The sequence below is a fragment of the Orycteropus afer genome, unplaced genomic scaffold, assembly GCF_000298275.1.
Source record: "Orycteropus afer afer isolate SDZICR_OR568_19922 unplaced genomic scaffold, OryAfe1.0 scaffold00130, whole genome shotgun sequence".
Taxonomy (NCBI): domain Eukaryota; kingdom Metazoa; phylum Chordata; class Mammalia; order Tubulidentata; family Orycteropodidae; genus Orycteropus; species Orycteropus afer.
Window position 1 is genome coordinate 4,414,322 of NW_006921717.1, and position 18,491 is coordinate 4,432,812.

At 52.0% G+C, this 18,491-nt stretch overlaps 2 protein-coding genes, 1 non-coding gene and 1 pseudogene across 3 annotated transcripts in view; 3 read left to right on the top strand and 1 right to left on the bottom strand.

Moving 5' to 3' along the window:
• Positions 1 to 3,921: 3,921 nt before the first annotated feature.
• LOC122150372 lies at positions 3,922 to 4,040 on the bottom strand (annotated as a pseudogene).
• A 390-nt stretch (positions 4,041 to 4,430) lies between these two features.
• Positions 4,431 to 4,537, top strand: LOC122150373. Its single transcript, XR_006163630.1, has one exon. It is a non-coding gene; the product is annotated as a U6 spliceosomal RNA (small nuclear RNA).
• Positions 4,538 to 12,080: 7,543 nt separating this feature from the next.
• On the top strand, positions 12,081 to 17,496 carry MEN1 (menin 1). The gene is made up of 9 exons (XM_007944800.2): positions 12,081 to 12,534; positions 13,437 to 13,645; positions 13,854 to 13,982; positions 14,300 to 14,340; positions 14,418 to 14,505; positions 15,080 to 15,216; positions 15,540 to 15,675; positions 16,658 to 16,822; positions 17,011 to 17,496. The coding sequence occupies exons 1-9, from the start codon at positions 12,090 to 12,092 to the stop codon at positions 17,494 to 17,496; spliced, it is 1,836 nt and encodes a 611-aa protein (XP_007942991.1). The 5' UTR covers positions 12,081 to 12,089.
• Positions 17,497 to 18,214: 718 nt separating this feature from the next.
• Positions 18,215 to 18,491, top strand: part of MAP4K2 (mitogen-activated protein kinase kinase kinase kinase 2) — a 12,752-nt gene continuing 12,475 nt past the window's right edge. The window contains exons 1-2 of the mRNA XM_007944981.1: positions 18,215 to 18,227; positions 18,354 to 18,460. Coding sequence (XP_007943172.1) covers positions 18,215 to 18,227; positions 18,354 to 18,460 — 120 coding nt within the window. The remainder of the gene's footprint in view (positions 18,228 to 18,353; positions 18,461 to 18,491) is intronic.

Here is an 18,491-nt window from a genome sequence, read left to right on the forward strand (position 1 = left end):
AAAAGCTCAACCAAGGGACGGTTTGCAAAATTGTGGCCAGGGAGCAGGGTGTCCCAGAGTCCTCACAGCACTGGGGAACTGTTACCCCCAGGCACCCAGGCAGGGGGAGGCAGTGGCGTGACCCGAGCTGTGGCTTCTGGTAAAAGAACTTGCCCATGCTGAGTAAGAAGGCAACCAGGGAGGTCAGTCCTCCGTCTCCCTTCGTCCAAAGTCATCCAGCAGCCGGAGGACCCGAGAGCCCAGTCATGATCTTAGAGGGCGGCCTTGGGGGCAGAGACCCAGGAGGAGAAAGGCAGGAGTGGACGTGGAGGGGCACAGCCGGAGTACTCAGGCCCCTGCTGCCTCACCAGGGCAGGCTGCGAGCAGGGAGGGGAAGGGAGAGGGAAGACCCGGTTGGGGCAGGACCCAGGCCGTGAGGTTGAAATGGATGGGAAGAAGTGTGGGGCTCAGAAGGCGGCCCTAAAGCTGGGCAAGTTACCCCGAAGGCGCCCAGGTGCCAGCATCTGGGTGAGGGTGGAGGGCTAGAGAGTGCCCAGAGAATTCCAGGGCCTGGTTGGGAGCCCAAGCCTGAGAATCAGATAACCTGCACTCCAGCGGTTCAGCAAGTTATCTGTTCTCTGAGCCTCGGTTTCCCCATCTATAAATGGGGACCATAAAGGCCATCTCATGGGGCTTTTGGTGAGGTCAACAGAAATGTGCCCTCTGTGAGGCCCAAAGATGGGGCCCTGGGCTGACAGTGGGGTGCTCAGGCCTCTGGCAAGCTAAATGTCTCCAGCCATCTCTCACCAAAACGGAGAAATGGCGATCTCCCGAGTCCAGCAATAATGTGCCAAAAGACAGAGTTTTCCAATTTTTAAAATATTTCTTTTCCCCATACTTTTCATACTGATGAATTTCAAGCCTACATAAAGAGGAAAAGAACATGAACCCATAGGCCCTCCCCATCGGCTCACCAATTGTTTGCAGTTTGCTGTTTTGGCTTTACCTCTAAACCACACCCACTGCCTTGGAGTCCATTCTGACTCATAGCGCCCCTAGAGGACAGAGTGGAACTGCACCACAGGGTTTCCAAAGCTGTCAATCTTCACGGAAATGAAGCCCAAACCACACCCACTGCTGTGGAGTCGATTCTGACTCATAGCGCCCCTAGAGGACAGAGTGGAACTGCCTCAGAGGGTTTCCAAGGCTGTCAATCTTCATGTTGTTGTTATATGCTGTGGAGTGGGACCCGACTCATAGCGACCCCTCCTTGGGTTTCTGAGGCAGTATCACTACAGAAGTAGATTGCCCAGTCTTCCTTCTGAGGAGTAGCTGGTGGGTTTGAACTGCCAGCTGTCTGGTTAGCAGTCAAGTGCCTTAGGCACTGCACTACCAGAGCTCCTAATAGAAAGCTGAATTTGAACTGTTGGGTTTGAACTGCCGACACTTTGGTTAGCAGCCGAATGTCTTAACCACTGCACCACCAGCCTACCTCTATACCTATCCGTATCTATGTATACATAGTGTGTATTTTGTCAACCCATTTAAAAGTAAGTTGCAGACATCCTGACACTCGGCATCTAAATGCTTTAGTCGGCATCTCTTAAGAATAAAGGGCCAAAATGCATTGACTCTTGTCACTTTAGTTTTGTGTCTTTCACTGGACATAAATTATATTTCAATAAAATGTATTTAAGAAAAAGAAGAAGAAAGGGCCTCTCCTAGGAATTGACGGGCTACCCATTGAGATGTTTCAACAAACGAATGCCGCACTGGAGGCACACACTTGTCTATGCCAAGAAATGTGGAAGACAGCTACTTGGCCAACTGATTGGAAAAGATCCATATCTGTACTCATTCCAAAGAAAGGCGATCCCACAGAATGTGGAAATTATAGAGCAGTATCATTAATATCACAAACCAAAAAAAACAAACCCACTGCCATCGAGTCGGATCCAACTCACAGTGACCCTACGTTGGGTTTCCGAGGCATTAACACTATGGAAGTAGATTGCCCAACCCTCCTTCCAAGGAGTGGCTTGTGGGTTTGAACCGTCAGCCTGCTGGTTAGCAGTCAAGTGCTTTAGGCACTATGCCACCAGACCTCCCATTAATATCACACACAAGTAAAATCTTGCTGAAGAGAATTCAAAAATGGTTGCAGCAGTATATTGACAGAGAACTTTCAGAACTGTAAGCTGAATTCGGAAGAGGATGTGGAACAAAGGATATCATTGCTGATGTCAGATGGATCTTGGCTGAAAGCAAAGAATACCAGAAAGATGTGTTTTATTGACTACACAAAAGCATTTGATGGTGTGGATCATAACAAATTATGGATAACATTGAGAAGAACAAGAATTCCAGAACAGTTGATTGTGCTCATCAGGAACCTGTACACAGACCAGGAGGATGTCGTTCAAACAGAACGAGGGGATACTTCATGGTTTACAATCAGTAAGGGAATGCATCAGGGTTGTACCCTTTCCACATTTCAATCTGTATGCTGAGCAAATAATCTGAGAAGCTGGGCTATATGAAGAAGAATGTGGCATCAGGATTGGAGGAAGGTTCATTAACAACCTGTGATACAAAGACGACACAAAGCACTCACTGATGAGGATCAAAGACTATACAGTCTGCTGTATGGATTGCACCTCAGTGTAAAGAAAACAAAAAATCCTCACAACAGGACCAATAAGCAGCATCACAAAAAATGGAGAAAAGATTTTAGTTGTTAAAGATTTCATATTACTTGGATTTCAACTCTACTGCAAAAGATCTCTTTCAAGTGCTGAAGAGCAGAGATGTCTCCTTGAAGACTAAGATGCGCCTAACCCAAGCCATGGTATTTTCAATTGCCTCATATGCATGTGAGAGCCAGACACAAGGAAGACTGAAGAAGAATTGATGCTTTTGAGTTGTGATGTTGGAGAAGAATGCTGAAAGTCCCATGACTGCCAGAAGAACTAACACATCTGTCCTGGAAGAAGCACAGCCAGAATGCTTCTTGGAAGCAAGAATGGCCGGACTTTGTCTCACCTACTTTGGTCATGTTGTCAGAAGGGGCCATTCCCTGGAGAGTGATATCATGCTTGGTAAGGTGGACGGTCAGCAAAAAAGGGGAAGGCCCTCAATGCGATGGACTGACACAGTGGCTGCAGTGATGGGCTCAGGTATAGCAAGGATCGTGAGGCTGACACAGGACTGGGCGGTGTTTTGTTCTGCTGTCCATAGGGTCACTGAGTCAGAGATGACTCAATGGCACCTAATAACAAATCCTAGGAAACCACCAGCAAGCACTGTTAAGGTCTCAGTCTCAAGATCTCTAACACTGACACAAAAATAGTATCTAATATATAGCCCATACTCAAACTTCCCCAATCACTTCAAAAATGCTTTTCACGGTTTGTTTGTTTGTTTGATATTAAGGATCATGTGTTGCGTTTGAGTATTATGTCTCTTTATCCCCTGCCATCAAGTCAATTACAGCTCCCAGAACCCCTGGAGGACAGAGCAGAACTGCCCCACAGGGTCTCCAAGGCTGTCAATCTTCAGGGAAGCAAAACCCAAATCACAGGCACTGAATGGAGTCCATTCTGACTCACAGCGCCCCTAGAGGACAGAGTGGAACTGCCCCTGAGGGTTTCCAAAGCTGTCAATCTTTTCAGAAGCAGAGTGGCTGGTGGGTTTGAACTGCTGATCTTTTAGTTATCAGCCAAGTGCTTTAACCATTGTGTTATGTCTCTTTGTTGTTGTTGTTGTTATGTGCCGTCGAGTCAGCCCCGACTCGTAGCGACCCCTCCTTGGGTTTCCGAGGCAGTATCACTACAGAAGTAGGATTGCCCAACCTTCCTTCCGAGGAGTGGCTGGTGGGTTTGAACCGCCAGCCTTCTGGTTAGCAGTCAAGTGCTTTAGCCACTATGCTACCAGAGCTCCTAAAGCCTACAGCACCCGGTATTCCCAGGCGGTCTCCCATCTAAGTACTAACCAGGCCCGACCCTGCTTAGCTTCCGAGATCAGACGAGATCGGGCGCGTTCAGGGTGGTATGTCTCTTTAGTGTCCCTTAATCTGGAAAAGCCCCTCCTTTTTTTTTTCTTTCTTTTTTCTGTCTTTATAATATTGACATTTGTGAAGATTGCAGGCCAGTCCCTTTATGGAATGGCCTACAATTTGCAGTGTCTATTTCCTTAAGGAGCTCTGGTGGTAGAGTGCCTAAGGCATTTGACTGCTAACCAGAAGCCTGGCAGTTTAAACCCATCATTTGCTCCTCAGAAGGAAGATTGGGCGATCTACTTCCGTAGTGATACAGCATCGGAAACCCATTGCGGGGTTGCTATGAGTCGGATCCGACTTGATGGCAGTGAGGTTTTTTTTTTTTATGTTATTTTTAAATAATTTTAATTACAATAATGCACAAAGACTTTTTTTTCTTGTAAACAAAAATTGAGTGCTCACTTTGGCAGCATATATACTAAAATTGGAATGATACAGAGGAAATTAGCATGGCCCCTTCCCAAGGATGACATGCAAATTTGTGAAGTGTTCCATATTTTTAATAAAAGTATCATTCACAATTAAAAAAAAAAAAAGAGAGGAGGGTGAATTCCCCCTTGGCCTCTCCCATCTCCCCAGAAGTCTAGTTTAGGTTAGCATGCTCCACGTAGGTGGTTGTTGCCAAGTCCATTTTTAACTCATAGCAACTCCATGTGCAGAGTGGAACTTCCCCACAGGGTTTCCTGGGCCGTATTCTTTACGGGGGCAGATCACCAGGTCCTTCTCCCATGGAACCACTGGGTGGGTTTGGCCCTCCATCCTTTTGGGTTCGCAGCCAAGTGCTCAACCACTGTGCCACAAGAACTCTTACCTGTACATAGATGTTGGCATACATCAAGAGGGACCACCCTCCCCAGCCTCCGTGCCTCCATCTGCAGGAATCAGATGACAGCCCATCTGGTGGGAACCCTTGCCCCTCTCTGCCCCAACACTCACAGCCGGCCACCCCCACCCCCACTTTGAAATCTTCAGAAAGAATCATGCATCCTTGTTGTGTTAAAGTACCCTGCTGGCACAACCATTAAGCACCTGGCTTAACCAAAAGGTTGGCAGCCTGGTCATTGCCCTGGGTGGGCTCAAACTGCCAACCTTTAGGTTAGTTGATGAGGTCCAAACGTTTGTACCACTGAGGGGCCTCCTGTCATCCTTGCCCTTTGTTTTGTTTTGTTTTAATTACTATTTTATTGTGTTTAAGGTGAACATTTACACAGCAAATTAGATTCCCATTTCACAAATTCTACACAAATTATTCAGTGATATTGGTTATGTTTTTCGCAGTGTGTCATTATTCTCATTCATTCCATTCTGGTTGTACCATTTCCAGCAATCTAGTTTCCTTCTCCTCTCTGCTTGAACTTTTGACCATTTAGTCTCCTTAAAGAAGCTCATGATCGGTGATATTCTTTATTTTATGAGCCAATCTGTTATTTAAAGGTGACCTCAAGGGATAATTTGGGTGGAAGGGGTAAATCACCTCTCAGGGTGATACTCCCAGGGACTCCTCCAGTCTTAACTGGTCCAGTAAGTCTGGACTGTTCAAGAATTTGAATTCTATTCCACTTTTCTCTCCCCTTCTGTCGGGATCCATCTGTTGTAGACCTGATCAGAACAGTGGTAGTGACAGCCAACCACCATCTAGTTCTTCTGGTCTCAGGGGAGATGAGGCCATGCTTCGTGTTGACCATCAATCCTATAGACTAGTTTCTTCTCTGAGTTTTTTATTTCCTTCTTTCTTTTTTGTTCTAGATAAGACCAATATGTGTATCTGAGCCTGTCCCTGTCCTAATCTTAGAGATTTCAATGGACATGTAGACAGTCCAGCCCCTAGACATCTCAGTTCCTGGAACCCTCTTCTTCCATGAGCTCACCCTACCTCTGACCCCAGCCGCTCACTCCCAGAGTCATCCTGCAGAGCTGCAGTGGCCTGCATGGTGGCCATCAACCACGTGTGGCTACTGAGCACCGGGAATGTGACTAGCCCGAGTTGAGATGCATATGAACGTGACATACACACTAGATTCCAGAGACCTTTTTGATGGTAGGTGCCATTGAGTTGGTTCCAACTCATAGTGACCCCACGTCCAACAGAACGAAACACCGCTCAGTTCTGCACCTTCCTCACGGTCGTTGCTATACTTTAAGCACATTGTTGTAGCCGCTGTGTCCATCCACCTCATTGAGGGTCTTCTTTTCCTCTGACCCTCTACTTTACCAAGCATGATGTCCTCCTCCAGGGAATGGTCCCTCCTGACACCATGACCAAAGTATGAGAGACAAAGTCTCACTGTCTTCATTCCTAAGCAGCATCCTGGCTGGACTTCCTCTAAGACAGATTGGTTTGTTCTTCTGGCAGTCCACGGTGTACTCAATTTTCTTCTCTAACACCAGAATTCAAATGCAGCAATTCCTCTTTAGTGTGGGGGAAAAAAAAAAGTCAACTATCACGAATAATTTTTATACTGCGTTGAAATAACATTTTGTATTTATCGAACTAAAAATAAGATTAGTACAATTAATCCATCAGTTTCTTTTTACTTTTTTAATGTCGCTACTAAAAAAAAAACCTCACTGTCCTAGGGTTGAATCCGATTCATAACAACCCTTCCTTGAATTTCTGAGGCACTATCACTATGGAAGTAGATTGCTCAACTTCCCTTCCAAGAAGTGGCCAGTGGGTTTGAACCACTAGCCTTCTGGTTAGCAGTCAAATGCCTTAGGCACTGTGCTACCAGAACTCCTATCATTGTTACTAGAAAATTGGAAGTTACCTGTGCGGGTTCCATTTGATCCCCATTAGAAGTGCTGCTCTGCATCTTGTCCTCGCCATCACTGGTGACGCCTCCCCATAACATCAACTCTCACCTCCCGCCCTATCTTTCCCACTCACTCTTGCATCACAGCTCCAATCAACACTTGGCCCCATTGGGACTACTGACCTACCACACTTTTGCTGTCCCCCACCCTTCCTGTGTCATTGGACCCTCCTCACCCAAGCTTGAGTCCACAGATAATCACTACAATCACTCCTTAGCATGAATGTATTTCTTTATTCAGTGAATATTTATTGAACACGTACTATGGGCCTGTAATCTAAGCACATTGTTGTTGTTGTTGTTATGTGCCGTCGAGTCAGCCCTGACTCATAGCGACCCCTCATTGGGTTTCCGAGGCAGTATCAGTACAGAAGTAGGATTGCCCAACCTTCCTTCCGAGGAGTGGCTGGTGGGTTTGAACCGCCAGACTTCCGGTTAGCAGTCAAGTGCCTTAGCCACTATGCTACCAGAGCTCCCAATCTAGGCACATGGGAGACATCAATGAGCAAGCAAACTGCCTGCACTCGTGGAGCTTATATCTTGGTGCCAGGAGATAAACAATAAATAAATTGGCAAATTATCATCTGCTCAAATAGTGGTTCCCATTTGGGGGAAGTGATGTCCTCCAAGGGACATTTGACAAATTCTGGAGACATTTTTGATTGTCACAACTGAGGGAGGGGGGCTCCCTCTAGTGGATAGAAGCCAAGGATTCTGCTGAACATCCCATAATGCACAAGGCAGCCCCCACAACACAGAATTTAAAATAATAATATTAAGAATAATAAAAACAACTGCCATCAAGTCAGTTCCAACTCATAGTGACCCTATTGGGTTTCCAATGATGTAAAACTTTAAAGAAGTAGATTGCCTCATCTCCTTCCCACAGAGCAGTTGGAAGATTTGAACTGCTGACCTTCTGATTAGCAGCCAAATATACCACCAGGGCTCCTTCAACAAATAATTAGCAAGCCCCTAAATGTTGCTATGAGTCAGGTCCGACTTTGACGGCACATAACAACAACAACAACAAATGTCAACAGAAGGAGCTTTGGTGGTGTAGGGGTTAATACATTTGGCTGCTACCAAAAGGTCACTAGTGCTAAACTACCAGCTGCTCCACAGAAGAAAACATGACGTAGTGTGCTTTTGTGAAGATTTACAGCCTTGGAAACTCAATAGGGGTTGCTATGAGTTGGAACTGACTCAATGGTCGTGATTTTGGTTTGCTTTTGGCAATGTCAATAGGAGTCCAGGGTGGTGCAAACTGTTGATGCACCTAACTCTTAAGTGAAAGACTGGAGGTTCAAGACCACCCAGAAAGAAAGGCCTGGTAATGGCCAGCTGAAAACTCAGCCATTGAAAATCCTGTAGTGCACGTTTCTACTGACACGTGGCTCTGCATGAATCGACAGCGATAAACGTCCACACCGCTAAGGTCAAGAAACCCTGCGTTAGAAGGCGTTAATCCTTGGAAGAAAGAATCGAGAAGCACGAGAGACGCTGGGAGTCCTTTCGGGCTGGGGGTGTGACTTTAAGTACCATGGCCTGGTCTGGGGCAGCTTCACTGAGAAGGTGACGTGGGAAGAAGAGAAGATAACAAGTCTTCTTGCTTCACTTGAGAGAACGGAAGGACCTGCCCTGTGCCATGCATGCTCCTTCACTTCAGTTATTGTGGACAAGCTGTCCATGGTCCCAGCAAAGGCCACCCTCCGCTGGGAACTCCCAGCCCCTCTCCCACTCAAGGCCATCACTCCAGCAAATCTCTCCTCTTCACCAATAACACGACCTTCTCTTGACCTTCCTCCCCCCACAGCCACCATCGCACTTCCCCCCTTCCCTCTGCAGCAAAGCTCTTTGACAGAGTTGTCTAACATCACTGGTTCCAGTTTCCTTCCTCTCATGTTCCTTTGGCCCAAGCCCATTGGGCTTTTCTCCCAAACCGCATTAAGGTCACCGAGCTCAATCTGCTGGTCAGTTCTGGTCCTTAACTGGCTTGACCTCTCAGCAGCATCTGATACCCTCGCTCTCTCCTCAGCCAGGACCAGTGTCACATTACCCAGTAAGCAAGGTAAGTCCGGGCTAACTGGTGCTTACTTACTGATCTGTAGTTTAGTTTCCACTAAACTGTTCCCTATAGGTGAGTAAGCCTGTGCTTACCCTGCTTACTGGGTACTCCAGTCCTGGCCTGACACGTGCTCATTCCTCTCGAAGACACCACTCTTGTCCACTTTTCCGCCTAGCACCCTGACCTGTCTTTCTCAAACTCCTGCGCTGATGCTTCCTGGTCTCCCCAACCTCTGCAGGAGGGAACATGCCATTGAGTCGATTCCAACTCATAGTGACCCTATAGGACAGGGTAGAGCTGCCCCCATAGGGCTTCCAACACGGTAAATCTTTACAGAAGCAGCCTGCCACATCTTTTTCCCAGAGAGTGACTGGTGGGTTCAAACCACCAACCTTTCCCTTAGCAACTCAGTGCTTTAACTGCTGTGTCAGGTCTCCTTACATGAGGGACTGCCCCAGAATTCAGTCCTTGGGCATCTCTTGCAGGCTCATGTTTTAATTCTATAAAGTGATGAGCCTAGCAAGGCTTCTTCCTGGATTCTGTACTCTGGACTCTAGGAGTTGTAGTCAGCATCTCCAGTCAAAGGTCTAGGAGTCTGCAAGTACTGATTTGGGTGAAAGGAAAGGCAATACACCAAAAGCAAGTGACGAGCACAACAACACTAAGGAAAAAGAAGACCCAGAGAGGAGCACGAGAGGTACAGACAACATATACGTATGTACCTTTACATGTATAAGACTGCATTGTCAGTGATAACAAACATTAATCTATGGGTAAATAGATGGGGAGACAGGCTGACTGATCAAGTATGTCTAGGCAAAAGGGAATATACCCATGACCATATAAGGTTGGCAGATGATATTTCTACATATGTATTTATATGTGCTGTAAGAATGTCCACATAAGTAGAACTAACAGGGGGCAAAGTTATGATAACTTCTTAGGCACAGTCTACCACCCTAAGGGAACAAATAATTGGATGTGTAGTCACACAGGGGTCAATGGTGACATGGTCACAGGGGACATCAAGCTCCATCGGCATAACATACTACACAAAAACATTGTTCTACATGCTACTTTGGTGAGAAGCAACTGGGGTCTTAAAACCTTACAAGCAGCCATCTAGATGCAACAATGGGTCTCTCCTTGTCCAGAGCAACGAAGAAAAACCAAAGACTCATGGAAACAGTTAGTCTAAGGGACTAGTGGACCATGTGAACCTCAGCCTATATGACCACGAGACCAGAAGAACTAGATGGTGCTTGACTACCACTGTCAACCACTCAGAAAGGGATCAGTGCAGGAGATCCTGGATAGAGCAAGAGAGCAACGTGGAACAAAATTCAAAATCATGAAAAAGACCAGGCTTACTGGTCTGATAGAGCCTGGTGGGACCCCCGAGACTATAGCCCCTAGTTACCCTTCAGGTCTGGAACTGAATTCACTCATTCCTGTGGCTTCCAACCAAACAAAAGACAGGTGTATAGGGTGAACCCTTACATCAAGTAGATAAACTCCTTAGAATAATCAATCATGGCAGAACAGAAGGGCAGTGTTTGCACAGGGAGACAGTGCGGTGGGCAGGAATGCATGGGAAAGAAGGACACAGGAAAGAGGTAACTGCAGGGAGGAAGTGGGACGAGAGTGGGGAATTACTGGCAAGGTCATGAAATAAAATGTGCATGAACTGCTGTATGGAAAATGAATTTGCTCTGTAATCTTTCACCCAAATTACAATAAAAATTTAAAAAAGAAAGGTCTAGGAATCCAAATTGATATGCCCAAATCAAGCTTTTGCACAAGTGCAAGGAGTATGGACAGTTCACCCACAACAACTAGACAAGAGACATCGCACACAGGCACGGGTCATTTCTGACCCGTCTCTCACACACACACACCCACACACCGATCTGTCAGCAAAGCCAGTCAGTGTTGTGTTGAGGCTTTATGGTAGCATAGTGCCTAAGGCACTTGACTGCTAACCAAAAGACTGCGGTTCAAACCCATCAGCCACTCCTCGGAAGGAAGATGGGGCAATCTACTTTCGTAGTGATACCGCCTCGGAAACCCAACGAGGGGTCGCTATGAGTCGGGTCCGACTCGACGGCACATAACAACAACAACAATATAAATTCTATCATATCATACTGTTGTTCTTTTTATTATTATTATTTTCTCTCAATATTAAGCTCTGGAGACCCACTCGAGACAGCATGGGGCTACTTCACTCCTAACTTTTACCTTGTTACGAGTAACTACACCGGTTGTTCCTCTTTGCGCATGTGTTAGATTTTCTCCCGGGCAGAATGGGGGAAGAAAACAATTAAAATGGCTGAACACACTTACACTCCAGCAGCGTTTGAGAGCGCACGTTTTCCTTACATCTTGCCGACACTTGATAACAGAACTTTACAGAGAAGCTCATTGACTGCCCGAGAGTGCCTGGCTAGTACTCGGACTACATCTCCCAGAACGCACCGCAGCCCTCTCCCTACCTGGTCCGCATGAACTGGAACGACCAATCCCTGAGGACCTCAGGAAGCGGGCGCTGCCTCCACCCCTCACCTACCCCTGGAGTGCCCAGAGCAGAGGGACTACCACTCCCATACGCCACCGCGGACCGACCAGCCCGGCTACCATTTCAAGGCTAGGCACGGGCGGGAGAAGACTCAGGACTCAACTTCCCGGCAGGCCGCGCGGCCTAAGGTACGGGACTCTATTTCCCAGCAGGCTCCAGGCCGCGGGTGCCGCGGTGCCTTGTGTGGGATGTAAGCGCGGAGGTGGGCGCGGGGGACCGAGGCCAGGACTCTCCTCGGGGTTTGGGGGTTGGCCTGGGGACGCCCCTTGGACAGACTCCAAGGGGCCGGCGAGCAGGGTTCGAGGGAGGGGGCGGGGCGGCCTTTGGAGGTCCCAGCGGGGTTCTAGGGACGCACCCCCGTCGGGGCTGGGGTCCTGGGGCTGTAGGGCCGAGGAGGCCCTGCAGCCTCGCTTGAGGGGGTCTCGCCGACCAAAAGGGGAAGCAGGTGAGCAGAAGGTGAAGGGGGCGGGGAAGCAGGAGACGGGTGTGCGTGCAGGGTGGGGGAGACCTGAGACGAGCCTGGGAAGGGGCTCCCCGGCCGAGCCCGCCCGACCCTCCCTTCTCGGGCTCGCCCGCAGGCCGCCGCCCGCCGCCATGGGGCTGAAGGCCGCCCAGAAGACGCTCTTCCCGCTGCGCTCCATCGACGACGTGGTGCGACTCTTCGCTGCCGAGCTGGGCCGAGAGGAGCCGGACCTGGTGCTCCTGTCCTTAGTACTGGGCTTCGTGGAGCATTTCCTGGCGGTCAACCGGGTCATCCCCACCAACGTACCCGAGCTCACCTTCCAGCCCAGCCCCGCGCCAGACCCCCCTGGCGGCCTCACCTACTTCCCGGTGGCCGACCTGTCCATCATCGCTGCCCTGTATGCGCGCTTCACTGCCCAGATCCGTGGCGCCGTGGACCTCTCCCTCTACCCCCGGGAGGGGGGCGTCTCCAGCCGTGAGCTGGTGAAGAAGGTTTCGGATGTCATCTGGAACAGCCTCAGCCGCTCCTACTTCAAGGACCGAGCCCACATCCAGTCTCTCTTCAGCTTCATCACAGGTTGGAGCCTGGCAGGTGGCAAGCGGCCCTGATCCTGGCCCACCTCTTCCCAGCACTGTAGGGTGTACAGAGAGAGCCTTTCTGAGCCTGTAACCCTGGTGAGGTGGAACAGGTGTTAACTCCTGTCTTTGCAGTTGGGGAAACGGAAGCCCAGAGAAGGGAAGGGATGTACCAGAATCACACAGCAAAATGTCAGGGCTGGGACGCCAAATGCAGTAACCCACCTTCTGCCCCCTCAGCACCTCCCCTGCCTGCCGTTGGGCGCCAGTGGAGACCTGCAGCCCGGCATGAGGCACGGAGGGTGGCAGCGGATTTGAGGGTGAAGAAAACAAGATAAGGCTCCACTTGAGAACGTTACATCTAATGTGTATGGAAATGTCTAAAAGTGACCAACAGACCGGGAAGCTTAGGGGTCAGGGCTTGCCAAGCTCTTTCTTTGGGCCAAGCCCAGTCGGTGGGCAGTCAAGTCCTGGAATGCCATGTTCAGCAGGAGTCTGAGGCTGCTTCTGGGTCTACCAGGACAAGAGTGTGGACAAATTAAGAACATCTGCCCCAGAGTATGTGGGAAAAGAGCATCAGCATTGGTCAGAGTGGCCTGGGTGTGCCGTCCCTGTTATATAAGCCAATAAGGGCGAGACAATGGGGAAATCTCTACGTGAACAGAAATATATGACTAGGAAAAAAAGGAAGAGACAAGTCAAAGACTAGGTTGAGCTGGAGAAATCCAAGAGAGTCTTGGGAGTGGGGTCGAAAAGGGGAAGGAGCAGTTTTGAACACACAGAGGGAAGGGCTAGAGGTATGATGGGTGGGAGTGGCCGAGGGATGGCCGCAGGCTTGGTGGTGGGGCGGGAGGGAGCCCAAGTCACAGAGCACTCAGTTTCATGACTCTTTTCCTCCCACAGGCACCAAACTGGACAGCTCCGGTGTGGCCTTTGCCGTGGTGGGGGCCTGCCAGGCCCTGGGTCTCCGGGATGTCCACCTGGCCCTGTCTGAGGACCATGCCTGGGTTGTGTTTGGGCCCAACGGGGAGCAGACCGCTGAGGTCACCTGGCATGGCAAGGGCAATGAGGATCGCAGGGGCCAGACGGTCAATGTGGGCGTGGCTGAGCGGGTATTACGTCCCCTCCCTTGCCCCGCTTATCCTCTGCTATCCCGAGCCACCCAAGGGGCTCTACTTTCTGGGCCACACTCCCCTCTTCCCCTCATCACCCTCATATGCAGGAAGAGAAGGCAGGAGGGACCCTTTCTCAGCTATCATTCCCTGCAGGCGCAGGTGGGGTGGGCCTTCGTGAGACATCTGGTTCTTACTCTCTCTCAAGAGCTGGCTGTACCTGAAGGGATCGTACATGCGCTGTGACCGCAAGATGGAGGTGGCCTTCATGGTGTGTGCCATCAACCCTTCCATTGACCTGCACACTGACTCGCTGGAGCTCCTGCAGCTGCAGCAGGTGAGGGGCTGTGCAGGGCTGGGCTGGGCTGGGCCGGGCTGCTGACTTGTGCACCCTAGGCAGGGACACTTGCCCTCCCGGAGCCTCAGCGTCCCCTGCTGCAAAAGGGGTTAATAATCCCCGGGCTGGCCTTTCCCAGGCTCTTGCGAGGGTGGAATTGAGACACAAAAAGGGCTTTGACTCCAGTGACTGACTGGTTCCTGAATTCTGGCCCTTCCCACCTGGCGGGAGGTCCCTGCTGGTACTGGACCCCACCTCTGCCTGATAGGCTGAGGAGCCCTTCCCCCAGTTCATACCTCGGTCCTTCGGCCCCCTAGAAACTGCTGTGGCTGCTCTATGACCTGGGACACCTGGAAAGGTCAGTAGTGGGAAGAGGGTAGGCTGGGCTTCGGAGGAAGGACTAGGTGGCAGCCTGAACATTTGAGCTTTTCCCAGGTACCCCATGGCACTGGGGAACCTGGCGGATCTGGAGGAACTGGAGCCCACTCCTGGCCGGCCCGACCCACTCACCCTCTACCACAAGGTGGGGCATCTCTGGAGAGTACAGAGGGGTGGCCCCAGCAGTGGCTAGGGTCCCCTTCTACCTGGGACCTGGCAGGGGGTGGCAGGCAGGGAGGAGCTTTTTGGGTGCTGGGATATCACCCACACACTCCCCGTTTTGTGAGCCTACTGTGTGCTTGGCTCTGGAGCGGGCATTGGGGTGGAGACGTGACCCCTGCCAGTGTGGTCCCAGTCTGGTATTGAGGCATCATCATCATTGAGGCCTGTGATGACAGGAGACTAGGTAATCTTGTGTCTGGGCTCCCAAGCCTGTGTGTGGCAGGGCCTGGGTAGACCCCTCATGTTTGTGTAGGACGAGTATGTGGCAGAACCTGGGAGGGGGACCCATCTGCCACCCTAGGCCTTGGTGGGAGTGCCCCGCCCTGGGCCCTGACGGTCTGGCCCAGGCCTCAGCCAGCAGTCCTGCAGACCCAGGTGAAGAACACCGGATTGGGGAGCTGGCAGGCAGCGCAGGTGGGATAGGAGGTCGGGTCTCTGGGCTCTTCCTGTTGCCCCTTCTGGATTTGACCTTATGGCGGGGCTGCCCCACTCCCCAGGGCATTGCTTCAGCCAAGACCTACTACCGGGATGAACACATCTACCCCTACATGTACCTGGCCGGCTACCACTGTCGCAACCGCAATGTGCGCGAAGCCCTGCAGGCCTGGGCCGACACAGCCACTGTCATCCAGGAGTGAGGACCCCCACAAGGGCCCCCTGCCCTCCCTCCTTGCCTCCCCTCATCCAGGCGGGAAGCTTAGGTCCCAAACCCTCACCCTCTCTCCACCTAGTCCCTGAGTCACCAAGCCCACCTCCGCCTGGGAGGGAGGAGTCCTGATGAGAGCCTTTCCCTGCCTTCCTGTCTGCTCCTCCCCACCCTCAGCCAGCGCTGGGACTCCGCCCCTGGCCTGACCCCTCCCATAGATGGTCACATAGGAGTGAGGACCCCAGTCACTCCCCTAGACTGGGGGCTCCTCACCATGGCCACCAGCCCACCATGCCCTACTGGTCTCACAGCTACAACTACTGCCGTGAAGACGAGGAGATATATAAGGAGTTCTTTGAAGTAGCTAATGATGTCATCCCCAACCTGCTGAAGGAGGCAGCCAGCCTGCTGGAGGCAGGTGAGGAGCGGCCAGGAGAGCAGAACCAGGTGAGTGGCTCCCACTCCAGCAGAGCTCTCAGCCCCAGGATATGGGGATGAGGCAAGCTGCCTCCACCTGTGGCTGAGGACCTGGCCCTGGGTTTGAGGGTGTTTTAGGGTACTCTACCGGTAGAGGAGCTCTGGTGGTGCAGTGCCTAAGGCATTTGACTGCTAACCAGAAGGTTGGTGGTTCAAACCTACCAGCCACTCCTCGGAAAGAAGACTTGGGCAATCTACTTCTGCAAAGAATTACAGCCTCGGAAACCCAGTTGGGTCGATAGGCATCAGAGTTGACTTACAGCAGTGGGTTTGGTTTGGTTTTTGGCTACCCTGTATATTTTCCAAGGAGCTCTGGTGGTGAAGTGGTTAAGGCATTCAGCTGCTAAACAAAAGGTTGGTAGTTTGAACTCAGCTGCTGCTCCACTGGAGAAAGATGGGGCAGTCTTCTTCCGTAAACATTTATAGCCTTGGAAACCCCATGGGCCAGCTCGGCTTCATCCTGTACCTGTAGGGTCGCTATGAGTTGAAGTCAATTTCATGGCAGCAGGAGTAGGTTTTACTCTGTATCTTCAGACAAATGAGGTAGAGACCGGTCCCTTCATGCCAGGGTCCACTGTTCAGATGGGGGGGGTTGGTTGGAGGAAGGGGATGGTACCCGCTTCTCTGTCTTAACTAATGGGGGTTTTGCCAAGGGAACCCACTGCTTCCAGCTCGATTCCGACTCATGACCCCGTGTGTTGGAGTGGAACTGCTCCCTGGAGATTACAGCCAGAAGCTGTAATCTTTAGAGGAGCCATTTGCCAAGCCTTTGCTCCAAGGCATCATGGGTGGGTTTGAACCACCAGCCTTTCAGTTAATAGTTGAATGCAAACCGTTTGTGCCACCCAGAGGTCACAGGAGTGCTCTGCGTGCCCTGCCTTTTCTGGAGCCCAGACTTTTTGCCTAAGTGAAGGGTCAGGGGTCTGACCTGTGCCCTCTCTCCCTTGCCCAGGGCCCCCCAACCCAGGGCTCTGCCCTCCAGGACCCTGAGTGCTTCGCCCACCTGCTGCGCTTCTATGATGGCATCTGCAAGTGGGAGGAGGGCAGCCCAACACCTGTCCTGCACGTGGGCTGGGCCACCTTCCTCGTGCAGTCCCTTGGCCGCTTCGAGGGACAGGTGAGGGGCTGCCCTTGCATGGGGTGTTTTCCAGGGGACTGACAGCAGGTGGGGGCAGAGCTACCAGGGAGTCAGAACCTTGGTGGCCCATCCTCTTTGGGGACAGATGAGACTGACACCCAGGACAGGACAGTGATGCTGGGACCTGGAGTCCCCTCCGTGGCCTGCAGCCTGCCCCTCCCACCCAGGTGCGGCAGAAGGTTCGCATTGTGAGCCGAGAGGCAGAGGCAGCCGAGGCGGAAGAGCCTTGGGGCGAGGATGCCCGGGAAGGTCGGAGGCGTGGCCCGCGGAGGGAGTCCAAGCCCGAGGAGCCACCTCCACCCAAGAAGCCGGCACTGGACAAGGGTCAAGGCTTGGGGCAGGGCACAGTGCCGGGACCGCCCCGGAGGCCCCCAGCAGCGGGCCCAGGCTCCGCCCGAGGCACTGAGGGGGGCAGCACGACCCCAACGCCCACGCCCGCTGGGTCGCCACCAACGCCGGAGGGTCCCGTGCTCATGTTCCAAAGCGAGAAAATGAAGGGCATGAAGGAGCTGCTGGTGGCCACCAAGATCAACTCAAGTGCCATCAAGCTGCAGCTCACGGCACAGTCACAGGTGCAGATGAAGAAGCAGAAGGTGTCCACACCCAGCGACTACACGCTCTCCTTCTTGAAGCGGCAGCGGAAGGGCCTCTGAACCACCCGGCTGGGCACCGCCTGCAGCCCGGGATCCAGGCCTCCCCCCCTTCTGGGTCAGGGCCATCCCATACCCCGGAGGGCCAAGGCCCAAACCAAGCCTCACTCCTACCCAAAACCCAGGCTCCAGACTCTGACCCCATACTCCAAAGTTGTATTCACCCCCAGCTCAGAACCGAAGGCCCTGCCTTGGCCCCTGGGATGTAGGTCCAGTCCCCTAGACCCCTGGCCTGCCACTGGAACCCCGCCATCCCCCAGACCCTAGAAACTCAGGCCCCATTGTGGAACCTAGACGCTAATTCTAGGTTCCTGGTGTAGCTCAGAGACTCCCGGCGCCTGGGGTCCAACCCAAGCCTCTTGCCGGGAAAACAAGGACACTGCTCAGTCCCTAGGGGCTCGTTTCCGCACTTGGGAATTCCATCCCTTGGGCATCCAGGCCCCTATCCCTAAAGATCTTGTACTACTTCCAGAATTTGGAAACGCGTTGTCTCCTCCTCGTCCAACTGTTCAGGACCCAAAGCTCCATCCTCCTGCGACTCCTGAGCCCCGCCCCTTTCCTGACGAAACTGGCCCCAGATCAGAGCGGGATTCCGACCCTCTGGGGAACTCCAGCCCTTCTGCGGGGACCCGGAGGAAATCTGCAGGGGGTTGGGAGTGGGTGAGGGGAACCTGAACTCTTCCTGTTTTGTACATAGATTTATTTTTCAGTTCCAAGGAAGATGAATACATTTTGTAAAAAAAAAAAAAAAAAAAAGCGCACCCGCCTCCTGTGTGTCCTCTGGGGAGTCGGGACCGGGCGGGCAGGGCGGGTGTGGCACTGCCCCTTCTGCGCCCTGGGCTTCAGCGCGCCACCTGTAGGGCGCGGGGAGCGGCGGCTGCAGGAGCACCTCCGCGTCCCGGGCTCCGCCCCTGGCTCCGGGACTTCCCCCGTCGCCCAGGGCCTGCCCCGCGGGCGCCTCCTCCCGGCCGGGCGGCGGGGCATCCACGGCTGGCCCC

Bases quoted from the DNA above. Each gene is read 5' to 3' on its own strand.
- MEN1 (XM_007944800.2), top strand. From the start codon at position 12,090: ATGGGGCTGAAGGCCGCCCAGAAGACGCTCTTCCCGCTGCGCTCCATC. The intron at 14,506-15,079 runs GTGGGGCATCTC...CCCACTCCCCAG, and splicing joins CACTCACCCTCTACCACAAG to GGCATTGCTTCAGCCAAGAC. The intron at 16,823-17,010 runs GTGAGGGGCTGC...CCTCCCACCCAG, and splicing joins TTGGCCGCTTCGAGGGACAG to GTGCGGCAGAAGGTTCGCAT.